We start from the raw sequence: 21,341 nt of genomic DNA, 5'->3' as shown, positions 1-21,341 counted from the left end.
TTTTAAAAGAATAAATTGATAAACCACTGGTAAGAGTGGTTTTTCTGGGCTGGGAGCAGTGGCTCACGCCTGTAATCCCAGCACTTTGGGAGGCCGAGGCGGGCGGATCACGAGGTCAGGAGATCGAGACCATCCTGGCTAACATGGTGAAAGCCCATCTCTACTAAAAATACAAAAAATTAGCCAGGTGTGGTGGCACGCACCTGTAGTCCCAGCTACTCAGGAGGCTGAGGCAGGAGAACTACGTGAACCTGGGAGGCAGAGGTTGCAGTGAGCTGAGATTGTGCCACTGCACTCCAGCCTGGGTGACAGAGCAAGACTCCATCTCAAAAAAAAAAAAAAAGTGATTTTTCTAAAAGGAGAGAAAATATGACTTACAGATAATATCAGGAAAGGGAATATTACTACAGATCCTACAAATGTTAAAATATAATAAAGGAATATTATAAACAATTTTATAGAAATATATTCAACAATTATAAGGGAAATGAACAAATATCTGGGCGTGTTACTGTGTATAAATTGTATTTCACTAAAAAGTACACAAGAGGAGCTTTGGTTCAGCATGCATCTTGATATTATATTAATCATTTTGGCCTATGCTTAGGTAAAAGTCCCAAAGAGACTATGTTTTATATACATTGTAAACAAATTATTACAATTGGTTGTAGAACTTCATAACTCCTAAAATAACAGCAAAATGTCTTTAATTAATCCGTGTTCTTCTGTTCACTACACTGTTTTCTTATAGTCAACAATTGGAGCCATAAGGCCATCTGGGAATGTTCCAGGAGTGGCATTAGTGGTAATAAATAGTGATAGGTGTTTACTGTATAAGTTGAGAACCAAAGGCAACAACTGCAAAGCATTTGAGAAGAGTCCAATTCCACAGAAGGAAAATGATACCAGGTGTAAACTAGATCCAAAAAACAAATTCAGAATAAAGAAGAAGAAGGAAGAGTACCAGAGATGATAAAGCTCTTTTACAAGAAGACTAGGAAGTTGACAATGCAGAGCTGATATTGGGTTATTTTTGGATGGTGATGGAGGCTGTTTTTATAGAACCAAAATATGATAGCCATTGCAGAATCCTAAGGGAGATTTTGCAGTGGAAACCTCAGTAGAATACTTGGGATAAAGGCTTGTTGAAGCACTTCTTGACATTCTATGTGTGTCCATCTTTTATTTTTTTTTTCTTTCTTTTATTTATTTTTTTAGAGACGGAGTTTTGCTCTTGTTGCCCAAGCTGGAGTGCAATGGCATGATCTTGGCTCACTCAACCTCTGCCTCCTGGGTTTAAGCGATTCTCCTGCCTCATCCTCCCTAGTAGATGGGATTACAGGCATACACCACCATGCCCAGCTATTTTTTTTAATTTAATTTTTTTCTTACGTGTTCATCTTTTAATGTTTTCATCAGCAATGTTATCAAACTGTCATAACACAACCGGAATCCCAGAAAGTAATCATGAAGAGTAGAGCAATTCCTAGAACAACAGAAAGCCCAGAAGACATTGTGACTGATTCTCCCCACCTTCTACCCCTACAAACCAGCAGAGTGCTGGGTGCATGGTGTATGCTCAACAAATAGCAGTGGCCATTAATGAATGATGGGTGAATGCACCCAAACTGGAATCATTCATTTGACAATCACCTGCTTGAGGCCAATCATTAAGTGTAGTGGGAGTTGCAAAAGGAACACAAAACAAGTGGCCTAAAACCCTTAGCTTCTAAGTAGGAACACTGGCAGACATGTGAAACCACCAAGGAAAACAGGGGCTCTGTAATAGCAGCCTCTCTTCATAGGATTCCCTGCCTCTTTCATTTCCCAGGAAGACAACATTTCACTTGAAATAACCAAGTCCTCAGAGAGGTTCTTATCATCCCCTAAAAGATCTTTCTCCCAATCTCCTTCAGTTTCCAAGAGAAAATAAGAATAGACCCTTATTAATAGTGCTGTTGTCCCAGAACTAAAACACACCCACAATTCCTATGAAACCATCCATTTTGTTTGCTTAGATGTTGTGGGTCCTTCAAGAAGGGCAGAGAGTAGGGAGATGGGGCCATGTGTTATTTGATCTTTTGAGCAGCAAGGGTGGTATAATGGGGAGGTTGTGATCACCACTCGCAACTAGTGAGTTCATATCTTGCCAGATACAAAGCATCAAGGATAAGGACATTTTCCAAAACAGCCTTTGATTGTTCTGGTACAAAAAAAAAAAAAAAAAGTCAAGAAAATACTTGTAAAGAAAGGGCTTAGAGAAAATACCCCAGTTCCCAGACTTTATTTGGCAGGGAAAAAATACAGTGAAGCCAAGCAAATATTTCCACACCCCCAAGATGCCTTTTTTTTTTTTTTTTTTTTTGCTCTCTTTTTAAATCTCAAGTCTTAACACAATATTCCACTTTTAATGTTACCCAAATGTCCCAGACTTCACTAGTCTGTGACCAAAGAATTAGATCATGTTTACTTTTAATGCTCAAGCTTCTCCCACCTAACTGTCAGAAATTATCCCTCTGCCCCATAGTGCCCCCCAGCTATTATGAGGGGTTCCATGGTGCCACCTCTGTGTGCTCACAAACAGACCCCAATTTTCCTATCCCAGCCTCCCCGTCATGTCCCCTTGCCACTAGCTCTGCTGCTCGGACCCTCATGAAACTGGCAACTCACAGGGCAGAGCTGCCCCCTGCCTGGGGATTGCTGGTGCCATGCACTGCCCCCAGCATGGCCTTGGTGGGGGACACTGCTCTCATCTTTATCCTCCAGGATATACGCCCTTTCTCATTACCAAACAACAGAGTTTGAAATTAAAGTATGCCTTTTGATGGGATTTATTGGAATATTAGAGGTAATATAAGAAATACAACCTAGAGAATGATTTTTAACCACCACATGGGCCCAGACTTGTCAATGACCAGATCTGGCTAATGTCCAGATCAGGTCCTGCTTGGCCTCCTTCCATATGGCCAAGGGAAGCTCATCCCTGCCCCAAAATGGTTTCTTCCCAGAATGAGTAACAGTGGAGACATCCATTCCCTCCACTCACCCCTTCAGTAAGTATTTGTTGAAAGTCTATTATGTTCCAGGCACTGTAGTAGGCACAGAAGATATAATGGGGACCAAAACAGCCATGGCCCAGTCCTCAAGGAATTTAAAGTCTAGAACTGAAACAAACAAAACCTAAACAAATAATTGCATAATGAAATGTTATTAGTTATAAAATATCTTAAGTGCTATAAAGCAAAATTGTGGGGTACCAGGAAAAAGTCTAATAGAGGAAGACAATTCAGATTAGGAAGGTCAAGTAAGACTACTCTGAGCAAGTGGCATTTAACTTGGGACTGAAGGCTGGATAAGAATTAGCCCCATGAAGAGCTGGTCAAATAGTGTTCCCAGGCAGCAGTGATTGCCGACGTGAAGTGCCTATTGGAGAAAGGGGCTTGGGAAGACCAGTATGGCTGAAGGCAAGAGAGTGGGGGCAGAATGATGTGAGATGAGGCTGGACAGGGAGGCAAGAGCCATCTACATAGGCACTGGAAGGTCATGAAAAGGATTTGGGATATAATCCCAGAGTGTAATGGGTTGGTGTTGAAGGGCTTTGAGCCAGAGTGAATGCCATGATTTCATCTGTACTTTAAGGACATTCTTGCAGCCTTATGGAGAAAGAATGGAAAAGGGGGCAAGAGGCCATTCAAAAGATAGCAGGTGACTACCCCAGTGGCTAAGCAAGAGATGATGGTGGCTGGGACAGTGGTGTTGGCTGAAGAGATAGAGAAGTAGTCCATTTCAAGATATGTTTGAAGTAGAACTAACAGAATGTGATGATGGTGAGAGGAAGGAAAGTCAAGTTAGTGGATCAAGGAGGGCTTCCAGTTTCTGACTTGGGCGGCTGGGCATGTGATCTGATACACGGGTATTGAAAAGAGAATAGTCAGTTTCCAAAGTCTGAGTTACTTGGTATTAAATATTCCACCTATGAAGCACCAGCAGCCCAGGGACAGGTACAGGCAAACCCCTTTTCAGTTTGTCTTTTAAAATCTCCAGCAGTCTGGCAAGCCACCCTCACCCACGGTCTCCCAATCATATCAGTTTTAACAAAAGATTACTATTTTCTTTAGAATTCCCCCTCCAAGCAATGCCAGGATAAATATGAGAGAAAAAGAGAGTATTTATCATACTGATTAAGAACAGGGCCTCTGGGATTAAATCCCACCTCTGTCTTAGGTAAGAGTGGCCTTGGGTAAGTCCTGTAACCTCTCTGTGACTCAGTTTTCTTATCTGTGAAATGGCGGTAACAATAGTACTACTGCAAAGAGCTGTCATAAGGCTTAAGTGGATCGATTGTATTTCATGTATTTAGACAGAGCCTGGCACCATAAGTTCTCAGAGCCATAGGTTCCCAGACAGTGTTAGGAACTGCCATTGCCTTTCACTGATGCAAGGTTCCCACTTCTCTAGCATTATTCCATGCTAGAGGCTGCTTTGCAGAGGAGAACGCCTTTTTTGAGTCAGGTAGATTTGACTTCAAGTCTCCACTCTCCTACTTAACCTCTCTGAGCCCAAGTTTTCTTACCTGTAATGTAAGAACAGTAATACTCACTTTCAGTGGTTATTATGAGGATGAAATCAGAAATCTTTGGTCACTACCTTGTATATAGCGGATGCTCAATAAATGTTAGATTTTTTGCTATTCAAAAGAGTTTCTCTTCCCAATTTAAATAGAGCATCTCCACCCTGTACCACTAAAAAGACCCCAGCAGGAGGAAGGCAAAATTTCAAACCCTTCATAGGGTTACAGTTTATGAATAAGGTATGTGAGTCAGAAATTTTACTTTACTGCCCTTTTTGGCACAATATGGAGCTATTTAAAAGACAGAAACATGAATGTAGACTTCTTACGTCCCAGAGAGAATGGTCCACAAAGATTCCATTTGGCCCCCAAGTCATTTATATTTCCCACTGCCATTTGGACTCTTCCTGCCCACACTGTCACCTTGAACAATCAGAGTAAGAAAACACAGGCACCGGCCCACAGAAAACACTCTTGGCTGTCCTGGAAAGCGGAGATTCCTTGGGTTTTTATTTTCCGTTTCCTTTGGCACACCCGTGCGGTGGCAGTTTGCTGTGGATGCCACCCTCTTCCACCTGCGTCCTTGTGGTGGCCTTTCCCTGGGTTCTTGGTTCTCACCTCTTATCTGGCTCACATGAGCCATTTGTATTGTTGCCTAAGTTGCTGTGTGTCCCATCAGGAGCAGCATTTAGAGACTCATTTCCAATGTAGAAGGAAAACATTGTCTCTGTTAAGGGAAAGGAAAGTGTTTACAAGCAGATGGAGATTCCTGCAGAAGAGTCTTTCCCCTTAATCCTTGAAATCTCACTCATCCTGTGCTATGGTTGACCCTGAATGGATAATATAAAGGCCTTCCCTTTGATAGGCTTTTAGGGAATTACTGGGACTAGACAGCAGTATCCACAGAGGTAAGAAGAAGACTAGTACATACGACTACAACAGCAAAGTAAAAAATACTCAAATAAGACTAACAGAGTGTCTTTGGATTTCAGAGAACAAATCCGTCAAGGCCTAGAAGAACTCCAGAAAGTTCTGCCAGGAGGAGACACTTACATGCATGAAGGATTTGAAAGGGTAATTTTAAAACAGTTTGAAATCCAAATATAAAGCGTGATATTGAAATATCAACATGGGGTGACTGATGAGATAAGGCACTTATATTAAGAAGGCTGTGTAGCACCCAATAGCAAGAGAGTATATTTTCTTCCCATAAGCTTGTACACTGATAACTCTAGCCAAAAGAACTAAAGAAATGGATTCCCTTCCTCCTTCCCTGACCCTGATGAATGGTTTGTTAGCTAATGGTTGGCTGGCAGTCACAAATTCACGCCACACACAAGTCCTGCCACTCCAAAAATGTCCTTTGTTGGATGTCAGCTTCAGTGATTGAGGCAGAATTTCAGGGACTTCAGCTTTAAGGGAAACAAGACCATAAGGAATAAGACATCAATCCATGTTGACAACTACAGTCATCTGTCACTTAACAAGTACTAGGCCATAAGGAATAAGACATCAATCCATGTTGACAACTACAGTCATCTATCACTTAACAACAAGGATTTCAACGAAATGCCTTTTTAGCCAATTTTGTCATTGTGACATCATAGTGTGTACTTACACAAACCTAGGTGGTATAGCCTATTACACACCTAGGCTATATGGTATAGCCTATTGCTCCTAGGCTACAAACCTATACAGCATGTTACTGTACTATACATTGTAGGCAATTGTAACACTAATGATATTTGTTTCCAAACGTAGAAATGGTAATGCATTGAACTACAGTGTTACCACAGCTACCATGTCACCAGGTGATTGGAATTTTTCAGCTCCATTATAACCTTAGGGGACCACTGTCATATTTGTAGTCTGTCCTTGACCAAAACATTGCTATGCAGCACATACCTGTATACTACTTAAATGAGAGGTAACTTTACATGGATATCAGCCACTGATAATTGAGCAAAGCCTGGGTGAATTACATAAGGAATCAAGACTGAATTGGCTGCATATTCAACAACAGAGCCCATTATCCACTATGGTTTTTGGAGTGACAAACAGTGGTTATAAGTCTAAGGGCTCTTTCATATGTTTTTCAGGCCAGTGAGCAGATTTATTATGAAAACAGACAAGGTAAGACTATAGTATGAACTACCATTATGAATTATTTAACTTTTTCCGTGTTTGTTGCTGAAAAAGTGCTTCAGTCATTTCATGTTTCAAAAGACATGTATGATATTATCTGTAATTCTTAGACACACATTTCATCACAAACAAGGAATGCATAGAAAGGTGGCATGTATTGGGTCAAATTCCACTGTCCTGTTGATGCCAAGAAAAGTTATATAAAAGTAATTAAGATCCCATTTTGGCCACAGTCTAATTCCCATGAAGAGTTTTGCATGTTGAATTCATTAAATTAGTAAATACTTGCATAGGTTAGTAAAGTCTTGGATTTTTATGTAAAATTTAATTTTCTTGTTCTTCTCTGAGCTCCAAGCCTCTTCATTACTGTGACTGAACATAACATTAAGATCAAAATACCAGTTTGATTTAAACTTTCCTATATTTAAATGAAAAAACTGCATAAAATATACTCAGTAGAGTGCCTAGCACATAGAAATTTTTATTATTTTAGCTATTATTACTACAGTGTCTTTCGTGAGTAGCATTTCTGTATCTCAGTCAAATCTCTTAAAAAAGAGATTCAATATTACAGTAGAGATTTTCCTCCCAGGCCTATAGAGGTGTCCATTTCTTGTTTCATCCTAAACTGCAACAAACAGAACAGACTCAATATCAACACCAAATCTTGCTAATGTAAATCAACCATGAATGTTGATATGAGAAGCCTAAAAATCACTGAAATAATTCTAGTAGGTTTTGCCAACTGCTATAATTCTTCCAGTCAACTTGTAAATCATGATGACTATTACTTTCACCAAACTATCTTCAAGGGGTGGTGTATGTGGTCCATTACAGCAGGTGACAAGGACGTCTGAACAGTCCAGGTGGGAGTTTGCTCACAGCTTGGGCAACAGTTACGTGTCTGCTAATAGAAAATAATCACACTTGATTCACCGGTGCTACTCCCAAATGTTGGTTTAGTGACCATTTCATCAGGTTTGGCCATTTTTCGAGATGAGGCTGAAAAATGAGAAAGCAAAACCTATTCCCCCTAAAGTCTGTCCCCATGGGGGGTCCTTCTTCATGCTGGAGTTGCTTCCAGGCCCAAAAGAAAAGTTGGTGATTCTCACAATATTGACTTTGGGTGGTTGAACTCGTAAGAGGTTGAATCCTGGGACTGAGAGGGTGTTTCCTTGGGTGGAGCGGGTGGACTGAGCCAGTCTGTATTGTGTTAAACAGGGTACAGGACAGCCAGCGTCATCATTGCTTTGACTGATGGAGAACTCCATGAAGATCTCTTTTTCTATTCAGAGAGGGAGGTAAGCGACGGCCTGGCTGTGTCTAAACATATACGTGGAACGGGGCTTCTCCTTTCTAAAATGGGCCACACTCTCTCTATTCATGTGATAGGTGTTCTTTGCAAATCCCCTGAATGAAATAGAGTTTCATAAGTAGAAATAATAATAATAATTCGTGTTCTACAAGTGAATTTTCATGTCTTACACATGGTAAATGTTTTCCCCTTTCAAAATTTTTACATATTACTCGGTTTTGAAGGATTAAAAATTCTACCCTGCCTTTATTGATGGCATTATATTGCTCTAACAGTTTTTAAATACTGTATATCACTTGTAAACAAATAAACATTGATATAATTTTTCCTTATATTTTCTACTAAAACAGGAGGAAGGGAAAGAATTACTTGAAATATGTAAGAGCCAATCTTGTCAGAATGTATCAATCATTGAGATTTTCACTCTAAGAACCAAAGTTAAACAGCAGTTGGTAGCAAAGTTAAATTGTTATCTCTCTTTCAATAGTTCCTTTTTTTCCTTTTCTTTGTGTTCTCAAAAATTATTCCTCAAGGCAAGTGGAAAAATTCTCTCAATGAAGATTTTACCTTGTATAAATAGACTTAGAAAAAGAAGTTTGCTGATGAATTGAAAACTAATGTTTATACTTACGAAATTCTTTTCTTTCAAGTTTCACATTTGAGCTATATGCATAATTAGTATAACAGGAAACAAGTTAACCATAGAAATGTACTGAAACCATAGCCTTATTAGTGACAAAGGGTCATTCAGGCCCAGGGTAGAAAGAAACAACATCCTAGAGATGCAAGCTGTAGAAGAGGAGTTAATGGTAGCATCACACTTTCCTCAAGCTCTTAACAACTATTTACTTTAAATTCAGCTCTTTCCACAAACACAAAATATATATTCATTCATTTATTCATTCAGTGTTAACTGAGAGCTTGGCATATACTTGACCATTTGCTAGAAACTAGAGGCACAGAGGTGAGTGAAACACAGCTGCTGCCCTCATGAGTCTTACCATGAAATAATGGTCAGCCTTTTGAAGCCTACACTGGTAGAGGACTTAGAGAAATTATGTAGGTAAACTCTCCTCCCACTAGTACAAAAAGTAACTCTAATGAAGAAATACACAGGGTAATATGACAGACACTCCCTGAGCATTTGGAAAATAATACATCTCTGTATTTGAAAATAGAAACTCACTGTGTGATGGGAATGCAAGATGGCTTGATTGGGTGCCAAATAACAGTCAAATAAAGTAAAAACCCTAATAAGGAAAGAATTGAAACTAAAATAAATGATGGGGTGTCAGAGGCTTAAGATAGGGATTAGTGGGAAGGAATTTTAGGTATGGCACATACAAACTTGGGAAAATATTCAGAGTGCCAGTAGAAGGAGACCTTCTGAAAAAGAAAGATAAAGCTCAAGATACAAAGAAATTGAACTTTTCCCTTCTTGACAATTCTATATAAAGTACAACTGGAGGAGAAGAATCACAGAGTTGTTGCAAATAAAGCTGGGGCTACACTGAGTCTAAAAGTTTATTTTATCCTAAAAGCAGCAGGGAAATTTCTAACATGAAGGAAAAAAAGACATATGTTTTTGTCCTTTCTAGAATTCAGTGTTAAACAGAAATGGATTTGAGTACTAAGAAAGGGAAAAAAATAACACAATCAAAATCAATATGCATATATTGAGCACTCACTCTATGTTTGCTATCAGTTATTAAGCACCCACTGTAAGTGCCAAGGATCTCCAATTTTTTTTTCCATTCTGAAACACAGGAGAATCTGGAAATCAGATTATCAGAAACTTTAATAAATCAAATATTGAAATCAAGCCAAAATCTGGGTATTATTCATTATGTTGCCATCCCAATGCTTGATTGTAGAGATCATGGATTTACCTATTCAAATATGGACCACAATTTCCATACCATTAAACCACTTTATTCTGTAGGAATGAAAAGGGCTTTATTCACAAAACGTGCTGACGTTTATGAGTATCTACATGGTTCTAGCCTTGTGTGAGGAGCTCTGTAAATGTTCTCATTTAATCCCCAAAACATGATACAGAGTAAAGCCAGAGGTCAAACTCAACTATATCAAGTTCCAAAGGCCCCATTCTTTTGTGATATCACGCCCCCATTACAAAGAAACGTATGTCAGTAAAAATCCATCAAAGGAATAGAAAAGGTAATCATTTCCCCAGAATATTTAACTTAGCCTGCAGTTTTCCCTTCCTCCCCTCATCTTTCAAAGCCCTTCATCAAGACTCTACTTCAGTGTGTCTTTTCAAGTCCACCATGTGTTATGTTAGAATGTGATGTCCACTGAAGTCTGAGCTTCCTAGGGACAGGGATTGCCTTCTCCAGTACGGCACCAGGCACGTGGTAGGTGCTCATTAAATACCTCATCATTGAAGTTAGTCAGGTAGCTCCAAGAGGAGTTCATTTGTCACTGCTTCTCTTTCTAATGTCCTTTCTTCCCTTTTCCCAGGCTAATAGGTCTCGAGATCTTGGTGCAATTGTTTACTGTGTTGGTGTGAAAGATTTCAATGAGACACAGGTATGGTCATGGATTTCCTCAGGTTTGGAGCATACTGAGCTTGTGAATGATGAAGAACATGTTCAGTCAGTACAGAGGGCAGATCAACAGAATAAATGCCCCTGAAATAATAGGTTATTTTTCTAGAAATGCTAAACAGGAAGGAATTACTGGTTGTGTAAGGAATATGAAGTCATTTGCTGATGCTCTTGAGGTCTTCAACACAGACAATCAAGGCAGCATCTTTCTTGGCAAACATTAAATTGCCAGGATGTCAAAAGATATCTGAATTAACTTGGAAAATGGGTTCTTTCTGTTTGTTTGTGTTTTGAGACAGAGTCTCACTCTGTCACCCAGGCTGGGGTACAGTGAGCTGTCTCAGCCCACTGCAGCCTCCGCCTCCCAGGCTTAAGTGATCCTCCCGCCTCAGCTTCCTGATTAGCTCGGTATACAGGTGCACATCCTGAGTAGCTGGGACTACAGACGCACACCACCACACTTGGCTATTTTTTTTTTTAATTTTTTGTAAAGATAAAGCCTCACTGTATTGCCCAGGCTGGTCTCTAACTCCTGGGCTCAAGTGATCCTCCCAACGTGGCCTCCTAAAGTGTTGAGATTATAGGCATGAGCCACCACACCCAGGCCAAATTTAATTTGACAAGTATGATTTTCTTATTCAAATAACAAATGTTCCTTTTCACTCATGAAAAATGCAATGCATTTTCAACACAAAAATATGGAAATAATTGGACAAGTGGGCAAAAAAGTGTGTATAGGTGCATATACTAAGCAAGTTGTAAAAGCTTACTGGCAATCTAAATACATGTTCCTCAATGTAGTTCATCGTTTCTTTTTGTTTTAATGGCATAGGAAAATGCTCATGATATATCATTAAGTGAATAAAACAAAATTACAAAGCAGTGAGAATAGTATGTGCTCACTTCTAAAATAGACATTTGCATGTTCACATAGAAAAAGTATGAACAGTATCTATCAAATGGCTAATAAAGATAGATAGATGATAGATGAACAGAGAGAAGGATTATGAGTAACGTTTGTTTTCTTTTTGTTTTAACTCTCCTGGATTTTCCTAAGTTTTTACAATGAGTAAGTATTACTTTTGCAATCAGTAAAAACAATAAAACATATTTTTTTTTAGAAGCCATACACAACAACTGACACTGACTCTGTGGCAATCACAGAACCACACAGAGATCTGGGGGCAGACAAGCCCTACATCGGCTTCTTCTGGCCCTCAGTTTCCTGCTACATAAAGCAGGAGCAGCCAAACCAACTGCAAGGGCCCTTTCCTTAATGGGCAGTTTGGGTGAAAGGTGAAGGTGGCCTCACCCAACACCAAAGCTTGAATTTAAATTTGCTCTGAAAGGGAACTTGAATCTGCTTGATTCAGATAAAGTTGCCAACAGGAATTTGGGTGAATGGGAGAAAAATGAGCCCATGGCCTGTGCCCAAATTTATAAACATATCAACCCAGGCCAAGCGTTCATCAAGCTGGGCACTCTTACCTCTGCTCCCGAGGAGAAAAGTATTAAAACAAATGTAAAAGCTGGAGCCAACCCTTGGCCTGCTCCAGAGAGGCCACTGGTGAGCTTGTTATTACTGATGGCTTTTCAGGGCAGCCCCTGAGCCCAGTGAAGGCCTCATATTCCCCTGGGTTCTGAATATAACTAGAGCCCCTTAGCCCCAACAGCTTTCCTAAATTTTCCATATCCAAGCCTAACAGTCTCCCCATGGGTTTGTGTATTTGCTGTGTTCTCAGCTGGCCCGGATTGCGGACAGTAAGGATCATGTGTTTCCTGTGAATGACGGCTTTCAGGCTCTGCAAGGCATCATCCACTCAGTAAGTAGAGCTCTTCCTCTGAGACTGGACATTCAGGCACCTTCCATCTCTGATCTGCTATTAATACCCCAATTCCATCTCTCCAAGCCTGGTGTTTTTCTGCTTAAGAGAACATCATTTCTTCCTATATCTTTGTGTCTGCCACGTCCCATCTCTCGCTTCTGCCTTTTACACATCTTTTCTCAATTGTACCCTGCAGTGGAAAATTAACAATTGAAAGGGGTGCTGCTCTGGCAGTGAGCCAAGCTTCAGGAGGCCCTTTCCATTCTCCTAACTGGGCAGACTGTGGCTGGTGGTTTACACTTGACCACCTCAGCTTTCCCACTGTGACTGAATGCAAGCTGCCTTCAGAGCACTTGTAGGCTTGAACTTATATCACTTGGCCATTGGATGCACTTTAGACCAGGCTGTCCATTGAAGTCATCTGCAGAGATTTAAAAAGCACTGCTGCCTAGGCATCTGGTCTGGGGTGCAGCCTGGACCTCAAGAGTTTCTTTAAATCTCCCCAGGTGATTTTAATGTTGAGACCCACTGCTTTCGACCTATAATCCCCAAATACATGGGCTCCAGCGTTGTCCAGGGTTTGCACAGTCACCAGTCCTCCTTCACACATAGGTGATTTTCTTCACATCTTTTCCTGAATGGTAAACAGGACACTGGCTTCCAGGACCTCTATTCTCCACCTCCCACACACAGGCAAGGCCCTTGGTCCAGATAGAATATTGGATGCTGCTGTCTTAAAGCCTCAGCCAGCAGGTCAGTATGTGTGCTGCACCTGCAATGATGTTCAGATGCTCTGCAGCCTCCACCGTTAGGTTTTGTGATCAGGCAGGCATCTGTGATCTTCATGGGAAGCTTACCAGGCTACAGACTTGGGGTCCAGGATGCAAACTCAGAGCTCAGGGGATCACTTTCCTCTTAAGACGTCAAGGGGGTCTTGATCCAGGGGTTACCGGCCAAGGGCTCAGCATCTGCCAGCCCTCCCAGACCAACCCAGGAAAATTCCAGCTTGGCTGTGCCTCCATGCTGCTCTCCCTTCAGGGTTTGCTAGGAGCTCCAGCAGAGTGGAATGCAGAGTGGGAAGTAAGAAGCTCAGAGCCCGGCAACCCAGAGTTTCACTGGCCCACGTACTTAACACTTAGAGATCCTTGGACATTTCTTGTTTGGCAACAGAGACTGATGATGACTTATATCATAGGCTTGTTTGAGGATTACAAGGATTACTGGTGAAAATTCCTAATATTTTTCCAGACATACAATAGGCACTCAAGGCATATGAATTATTGCCTCTTCCACTTCCCTTCCCTATCATATGAGGGATATTAATGTCAGCTTCCCTTGATCCCCTAAATATGCATAAAAATCACTTGAGAATTATGTTTGCCATACCTATTCCCAAGAGATTCTATTGCATTGAGTTTCAGATGGATCCAAGGGATCCATATATTTCAAATCTGCTTTTTTTTTTTTTTTAAAGTGCCACAGGTATGCTTTTAGAACATTGACATATCTGACCTTAAGAATACAGAATTGCAAAAATTCATCCCACCTCAGGTTGGGAATTTCTGTCTTAATTATGTTCCAATGACAGTTGTTTTATTCAAGAAGTGCTTGTTTGCAAAGAATATATGCCTCCTCAAGCTACCTTAACCAGAAAGTGGAAATTATTGATAGCATAGAGAATTATCAGACCCAGTTGTCAGTCCACAGGTGAAGGACTCCTACTCTAAATTATTTCTGGGGTCACTGTGGCATACTTGACAGTGTAAGCAATAAGAACTACAATAACCATGTAAAACAACAACCCAAGGGATGCAAAACATGATTAATAGCAGGACTGGGGGCCGATCATGGATCCTTAAGAAGCTCAGAGGTGGATTATTCTGGGCAGGAGTCCTCATGAGAAGGCAGGGCAGACCTGAATCATTGAAAGACCAGGGAAAGGTGATGGGTACCACCAAAGGAGAGATATTATGACCTCAACCTAGAGGCTGGAAGACAGAAAAGCATACTCAGGGGTCAATAATAATAATAATACCTATCTATCTAGTGGGACAGTTTGGGTAAAGGAGTCAGGAGTAATGGAAAATAAGCCTAGACATTGGGTTGACGCCAGATTAACATGAGCCTTGAAGGGGTTTTGCCTCTAACCTATAGGCAGTGGGTGTAGTTACTGAAACAAGTTAAGAAAATAATCTGATGGCAGTGCTTGCATACATAGGAGGGAGACTGGGGATACCCAGAGACTGTAGGCCAATTAGGAGGCAATAGTCCTGCCTTAAGATGGCTAGATTCTGAAAAGGGACAACTCTTATCTGTTCAGACGTTCTTATGAGCCGTGTGCCTAACTCTAAGTGTTGTTTCCCACATAGATGACTGGACTCTTTTTGTATGCATAAATCAGTGTTGTCCTTGAATACATCAGCCTTAGCAACTCACCCAAGCTCAACATGAGCCCAGATGTTTGTAAAACTTCCTCCATCCCCAAATGGAAAGGACTGCAAAGATCTTTAAGAGATTTTAGCAAAACCATCATTCAAAATAGAAAGAAAACTAATTTGAGACTTTAGTCTCCAAACTTTTAGCTGAATGATAACATTCCTGTGAGCTTTTATCTGTGAGTTATGCTAGTGGTTTTGATCCTTCCAGTACTCGAAACCCATGTTTATGGCAGTTGTTCATTCGTTTGCTTGGACAGAGAAACAGGGACAAGTAGAGCGAGCTCATCTTTCTCAAATCAGACAGAAATAATTATGGCCTAAAAGTTGGCTAACTATTTTTAAGAAGTAGATTCATTTCCCCTTTTGGATACTGAAAAGAAAACTCTCAATTTCCCCCCTCCCCATCTGAAGCCTCTATCCCAGCTTGTTCCCATGAATGTTGTTTTGTGGCTGGTTGTTTTCTCATAATAAAATAGGACTGGGCTTAATTATCCAAAATAAGATGCAGAGCAGCTTCTGATAAGCTCAAATTCTTCACAAAGTTTTCTGCCCATAATGCCCATATTTTTAAACCTTAAATTAATATGCAGGAGCTAGTATTTATTCATACATCAAATACTTATTGAAAATCTTTTATGGCAGGCTCTGACCATTCAGTAATAACTAAAGCAGGTAGAGGCTCTGTCCTGGTAGAGCTTACAATCCAGTGGGAGAGACACATTAAAAACAAGTAAATAAATAATCATGTGGAATTAAAATTGTGATAACAGGAATAAAAGAAATAACATGGCCATGAGATCAAGAATAAAAGGGTTGACAAAGAACCCAGGTTCCTTTGAAGAGATGAACTGAAGGACATAATGGAGCCATCCATTGGAAAGGCATGGATAGAATGTTCTTGGCAGAGCACGGCCCAGGACAGTGCATAGGAGAATGAAAGACCAATGCTTAAAGTGAAGAATGGCAGAAGATGAAATGAAGAAGCAGGCAGAAGCTAAATCCAAGGACAACAGGAAACTATAGCTAGATACAGAGTCTGACAATAGAGCAATCAGGCTTGAAATCAAGACTCAGGAAATCTAGACATCATGGCACTCAGAATCAACAGCATTTCGGCCTTTGAAGAAGAAAACCCACTATGACTTGAACATGTTCTCTCTATTAGCTCCTCTGCCAGGCACTTGACCACCACTCTCTGAAGAAGGATTTATTATCCCCATTTTATAGATGAGGAAACTGAGGTGCAAGAAGGTTGGAGAAACTGCCCTCAGGTCTGCCCTCTTATAATGGTGGAGTGGGGAATTTGAACTCAGCTCTGGTTCCAAAGATTCTGCTCTTTCCATGACATTTGGCTATGAATGTCTGAGGAAATGGAAAATCACCACTGGATTACCAGAAGCCAGTTGCCCAGGGCTTGGATTCATCAAATCCCCAGATGCTCTGCTTCCTCAATCTGATGCTCATGTTTTGATCTTTCCACTGTTCTTCAATCCTCTCTCCTTCAAGAGGAAGTACTTATGTGTCAGATTTTTTCAAAACGTTCCCACTTGTTTTCCATTTTAGTTTCTTAACTGAGAGGGATAGGAAAAGGGCAGAAGGAAATTAACAGCTGTAGAGAACTTACTTTGGAACCAGACATTATCCCTTTTTCCCATATAATATTATCTCATTTAAAAATCATAACAATGCTGCAAAATAAATATTCCTATTCCAATGTTACAGATGAAGAAACTGAAGCTCAGATAACCTGCCCAAGACCACACAGCCCTAAAGGGGAAAGCAGGGTTAGAACCTGCTTTTTCCTTGACTCTAGAGCCCATGATTTTTCCTACCTCTATTTTCTTAGGAAGCTAAAAATAATCAAAACCACCATTCAGTGAGTTCTTACTATGTGCCAGGTACTGTGCAAATCATTTCACATAATCATCTCCTTGAATCCTCACAGGTGCCATTTGATGTAGAAATCATTACCCCTTTTATAGAAGTAGATACTAAAAGTTCAGAGAGATTCACCAACTTGTCCAAGGCCACACAGCACAGTGAGTAGTGATCCCGAATAGACTCAAGTCTTTCTAATGCCCACGATGTGAATGCCCACTGTGTTCTACTAAACAATGCAGGCAGGCCAGGAAGTAGCTCCATTTCAGAGAGGAAGACACTGAGGACTGAAAACGTGAACTGGCTTGACAGAGGCAAGACCAGAATCCATGTGGCCTGATCTGAATACACCGTGGATGGGCAGGGGAGCACTTTGCCTCTTACTACCAGGTGGAGACCACCTCCAGAAATCATTACTGCCCAACAGATGAAGTACCATTGTCCTGAGAAGCTGGAGAATTGACACAGGCTGAAAGGAACATCTCCCCTTCCACACTTGCACAGGACTCTACCTCTGAGCACCATGACAGTTTTCCCACTCGCTTCTGCAGAATATGGTGATAAAATTACAAGAAGAAGTCTGGATGGTTGGAAGATTGTAGCCCTTGAAGCCAGTAACACTGTAAAGGAAGAAACTATTCCTGTGCCTTCTCATATTGTGGCTTCTTCAGGGAATTTCCACTGACCACAACTGGTGAATTTAGCACCAGCCCTCGAGCAATAATATGAAGCAAAGGTCCAGCAAGGCTCCTGGGTCTTTGCTTGCCTTTTCAAAAGTGTTTCAGGCAGTGAAACAGGAACCTGCATAAAAGCTGGGTTCAGATAACACCGAAATGGGTCAGCAGCTTTGAATCCCAACACTTGGCCTGGTTACCGCGATGCCAGCTCCTCCTCCCAGCTATCCCCACTTGGTGTGCAATTGAGGGTGGTGCCTGAAACCAAGGACACTGTCGGAAAAGGAGAGCCCATAGTTGCTGGCACCAAGCCATCTCCATCTAGGAGAATTTCCCTAGAATAAATATTTAAGCCGACATCAGGCTTCCTATTAAGGAGAGTGAGTCAGCGCATAGAGCTTTCTGCATGTTTGATCAACAATAAACAACAAGCATTGAGCAAACACAACTATGTTTGCAAGCATTTCTCGCAAGCTGTGGCATGACCATCCTTGTTATCAGGGAAACTGTGAGATCAACGGAACCGAGGAATCAATCTATTCCATGGTATATATAAATTTATTTTATTTATGAAAACCAGATCCTGTGCTGATTTGTCCCTTCCACTCATGGGAAGCAATGTAACCCCCTAATCTGGCCCAGGCCCTAACAAAGCTGTGATAAAAGGTGAAATCTGTTTTCCAGGCTTGCCTCCCAGCTACTCTTCCAAGACCCCAACAGGAACTGCAAAGGGTTTTCCTGTGATCAGAATTCATGTCACATTCCCAAAGTCCTGGAAAGTGTCTGCCTTATTGAACTAATCCCTTTTCCAGGGCTAGCAGATGGGGAGGCACATTTCAGCAGCAGCAGCTCTTCTCATAAATCAGGCTTGTTGGTCACTGGAGGCAACCTCCTTCCCTTCCTTCGCCCCATCTGAATCCTGTCCAAAGGCACCCTTCAGTCTTCCCATCTCTACAAAGCCTGCCCTGCTCTCTCCTCCTCCATGAGCTCTCCCTGCCTTGGACTCCAGTGGCACCAATTTTTTGAAGCTCTTGCTTGGCATGTGGATCTGTTCCATGCCTCTGCCATTCCTCCTGGTCACATGCTAAGTTGTGCAATCCCAAAGACTGCCCTATGTGTCATATTTCCCATGATATGCAGCCCTGTGCTTTGCATATTTATTAATTATAAAGCAACCCAGAGTACCATAGAGCTTTTGTGACCCAGGGAAGACCTACACTGCACAACAAGAGGGCAGTCTGTGGCTCCGTTTCTTGTAAAATCCCCTCAGCCTCTCCCCTCCCCTCTCTTCCAAGATTGCATCTGTAAAACATGGCATTCTGGGCACCATTCACATTAGCAGGCTTGGATACGAAACATAAATAGAATCAATTGTAATTTCTGTAGTGGGCAGAAAATCTTTTTTCAAAAAAATCTTTTGCCTCAGCAGTCATTAATTAGACTCAGATTTTGCAGACACTCAGACCAGGCATTTCTCCTACACTATTATTTCTATTCAGCTTATTAAAAAGTCCAAATTGAACAAGAATTCCCAGAGCTTGAACAGGCTACAAAGATTGCAGAGGGGCATGTTCAGTTAATCCTCAGATCATTCCCATTCTTCCTGCAGCCCCTCCTCGATATTGAGGAATCTGCTGAGACCCACTATAAAAGCAACAGCAGAATTTTAGAACGAAATCAGCTCCCAAGAAAGGCCACTCACTTTTCCAGTCTGCTCATCTTACTAAATAAACCACATTTTGAAGTTCCCAGCTCTCTGAGCTTTTCTCCTGCAGACATGAGAAGAAAGTGGTTTAGTGGGGAAACAAATGAATTTCCTACTTTTAGAACCTTGTTTATCCTACACTCCTTTGGATCGGATTCTCATTGAGTGTGAAACTAACAGAGTAGCATCTATTTAAGTGAGTGGGGTGCCCTCCCTCAGACAAAAACTTTGGCAGGTTTTAAGAATAAGCTTTATTGTTTAAGATACACAAACTGCTTCAAAATGTGTTTTGTTGCATGTAAGAGTGGTATAATGTATTTGGTATAGTGTATTAGTGTACATAAAATCATATATGAATCCCAGAAATACGTGTGTATAATATTCCATATTTGTATTTGTAAAGTTTTTTTTTTTTTTTTTAGAGATGGGGTCTTGCTATGCTGCCCAGGCTGGTCTCAAACTCCTGGCCCCAAGCAATTCTCTCACCTTCACCTCCCAAAATGCTGGACTTACAGGCGTGAGCCACTGCACGTGGCCATATTCCATTTTTATTTAAAGTCAGATTCTATAGAACTGACATGGATTTGGGGTAATGTCCATGGTTAACAATATGTGTGCCTATTAAAGTGTGGAGAATTTAGTTAGAAAAGGCAACTTTTTTTTTTTTTTTTTTTTTTTTTTTTGAGGCAGAGTCTCGCTCTGTTGCCCAGGCTGGAGTGCAGTGGCGCTATCTCGGCTCACTGCAAGCTCTGCCTCCCAGGTTCACACCATTCTCCTGCCCCAGCCTCCCGAGTAGCTGGGACTACAGGCGCCCGCCACCACACCTGGCTAATTTTTTGTATTTTTAGTAGAGACGGGGCAACTTTTTAAACATTTTATTAATTAGAGATTAAATCATTTCAAAATTCATGGGGACAACATTGACAGTCCTGAAGATGTGTTTGAGCCAGTTGTGTGTCCCAAGCTGCCTGGCTATCCCCAGGCTTATCCAATGTGCTTTCTGCCATCAGCTGTAATAACGTTTGTGGCGCTTCTGTGGGAGGCTGAGCCCCACCTGCCAACTACAGTTCTCTATGTTTTTCCCAAGGAAAGGGGTTGAGGCCTTTACAAAGCGGCCGACCTAATACAGGGGATTATGATATGCCTACAACATTTTTTTTAAGGTAAGCAATTTTTTAAAAATGAGGTGTTGAAATTGGCCTCTTGGGAAGGCAGCAAGTCCCCAAAGATGGTGGTACTTAATCAGACGAGGGGAGTATTACAAGATGCAGCATATGGACTTGTATTCAGAAGACCCTGAGGTTACACTTATAGGGGGAAAGGGAGATTAATACATAATATGCTACAATGCCAGTTTATTAAGACGTGCAGGAAGTGTGTCATTTATTCATTTATTTATCCAATATTTATTTAATGCCTACTATGTGCCAGGCTAGTCATTGTGAATATAATAAGTAAAAACAAACCCAGTCCTTCTCCTTGTAGAGTTTATAATCTAAGAAGACAGTGACCAAACAATAAAAAAAAACACTGTAAATTATAAACTAGGATAAGTTATCTAAAGGATGGCAGTTTACATTAAAATGTGCATGGATATAGAGATATTTCATTGGTCAAATCACCAGCACTTAGGTGGCAGAACTCATATTGGATTTGGAGAGTGACAGAGAGAGCAAGGCTAACTTAAACGTTCAGGTTTTTGTCTTAGACAACTGAACAGCTGTAAATGGTCAGTAGATACTTAACCATCCTTGACACCAGCATACTTCAAACCCCATACATCTTTAAACCAGAATTTGCCCTTTACAACAAATAAGACACCAAGGAACATGCTCTGAAAGACTTTCTGAAATATGTGTGAAAGCAAAAGACACCTATACCATCAATGGATAAAAGAGATTGGTCCATTATAAACACACAAAAAAGTTCTCCAACAGGAAATGGCCAAGTAAATAAAGATTGGTTGTTTATTAAAGCAAGAAGCAGAGCAAGTAGAAAAAAAAATGCTGTGCCTATGATAAGGGAGGGATTCCTTGTAACTCTGTGCAGATATTCACAATTCTATAAAGATTCTTGAGAAATCTCTGCATAAACTGAGAACTTCATGACAAAGGACATTAGATTTTTAGAATTTGAAAAAATAAACTCTTCTATACAACCCGGACTGGTCCACAATGGATTTCACTTTAAATATATCAAACAGCTCCTGTAACTTGGCAAAGT

General features: G+C 40.9%; 1 protein-coding gene across 5 annotated transcripts in view; it reads left to right on the top strand.

Moving 5' to 3' along the window:
- ANTXR1 (ANTXR cell adhesion molecule 1) overlaps positions 1–21,341 on the top strand; it is a 236,365-nt gene that overhangs the window by 52,082 nt on the left and 162,942 nt on the right. For all 5 annotated transcript variants that reach the window (XM_525774.8, XM_054677938.2, XM_054677939.1 and 2 more), the window contains exons 4-8: positions 5,563–5,644; positions 6,670–6,703; positions 7,937–8,016; positions 10,512–10,580; positions 12,340–12,420. In XM_525774.8, coding sequence (XP_525774.4) covers positions 5,563–5,644; positions 6,670–6,703; positions 7,937–8,016; positions 10,512–10,580; positions 12,340–12,420 — 346 coding nt within the window. The remainder of the gene's footprint in view (positions 1–5,562; positions 5,645–6,669; positions 6,704–7,936; positions 8,017–10,511; positions 10,581–12,339; positions 12,421–21,341) is intronic.

This window comes from Pan troglodytes, chromosome 12 (assembly GCF_028858775.2).
Source record: "Pan troglodytes isolate AG18354 chromosome 12, NHGRI_mPanTro3-v2.0_pri, whole genome shotgun sequence".
NCBI classification, from domain to species: Eukaryota; Metazoa; Chordata; class Mammalia; order Primates; family Hominidae; genus Pan; species Pan troglodytes.
Note: the sequence above shows the minus strand (reverse complement) of the source record. Positions and strands in the feature narration are given on the sequence as shown.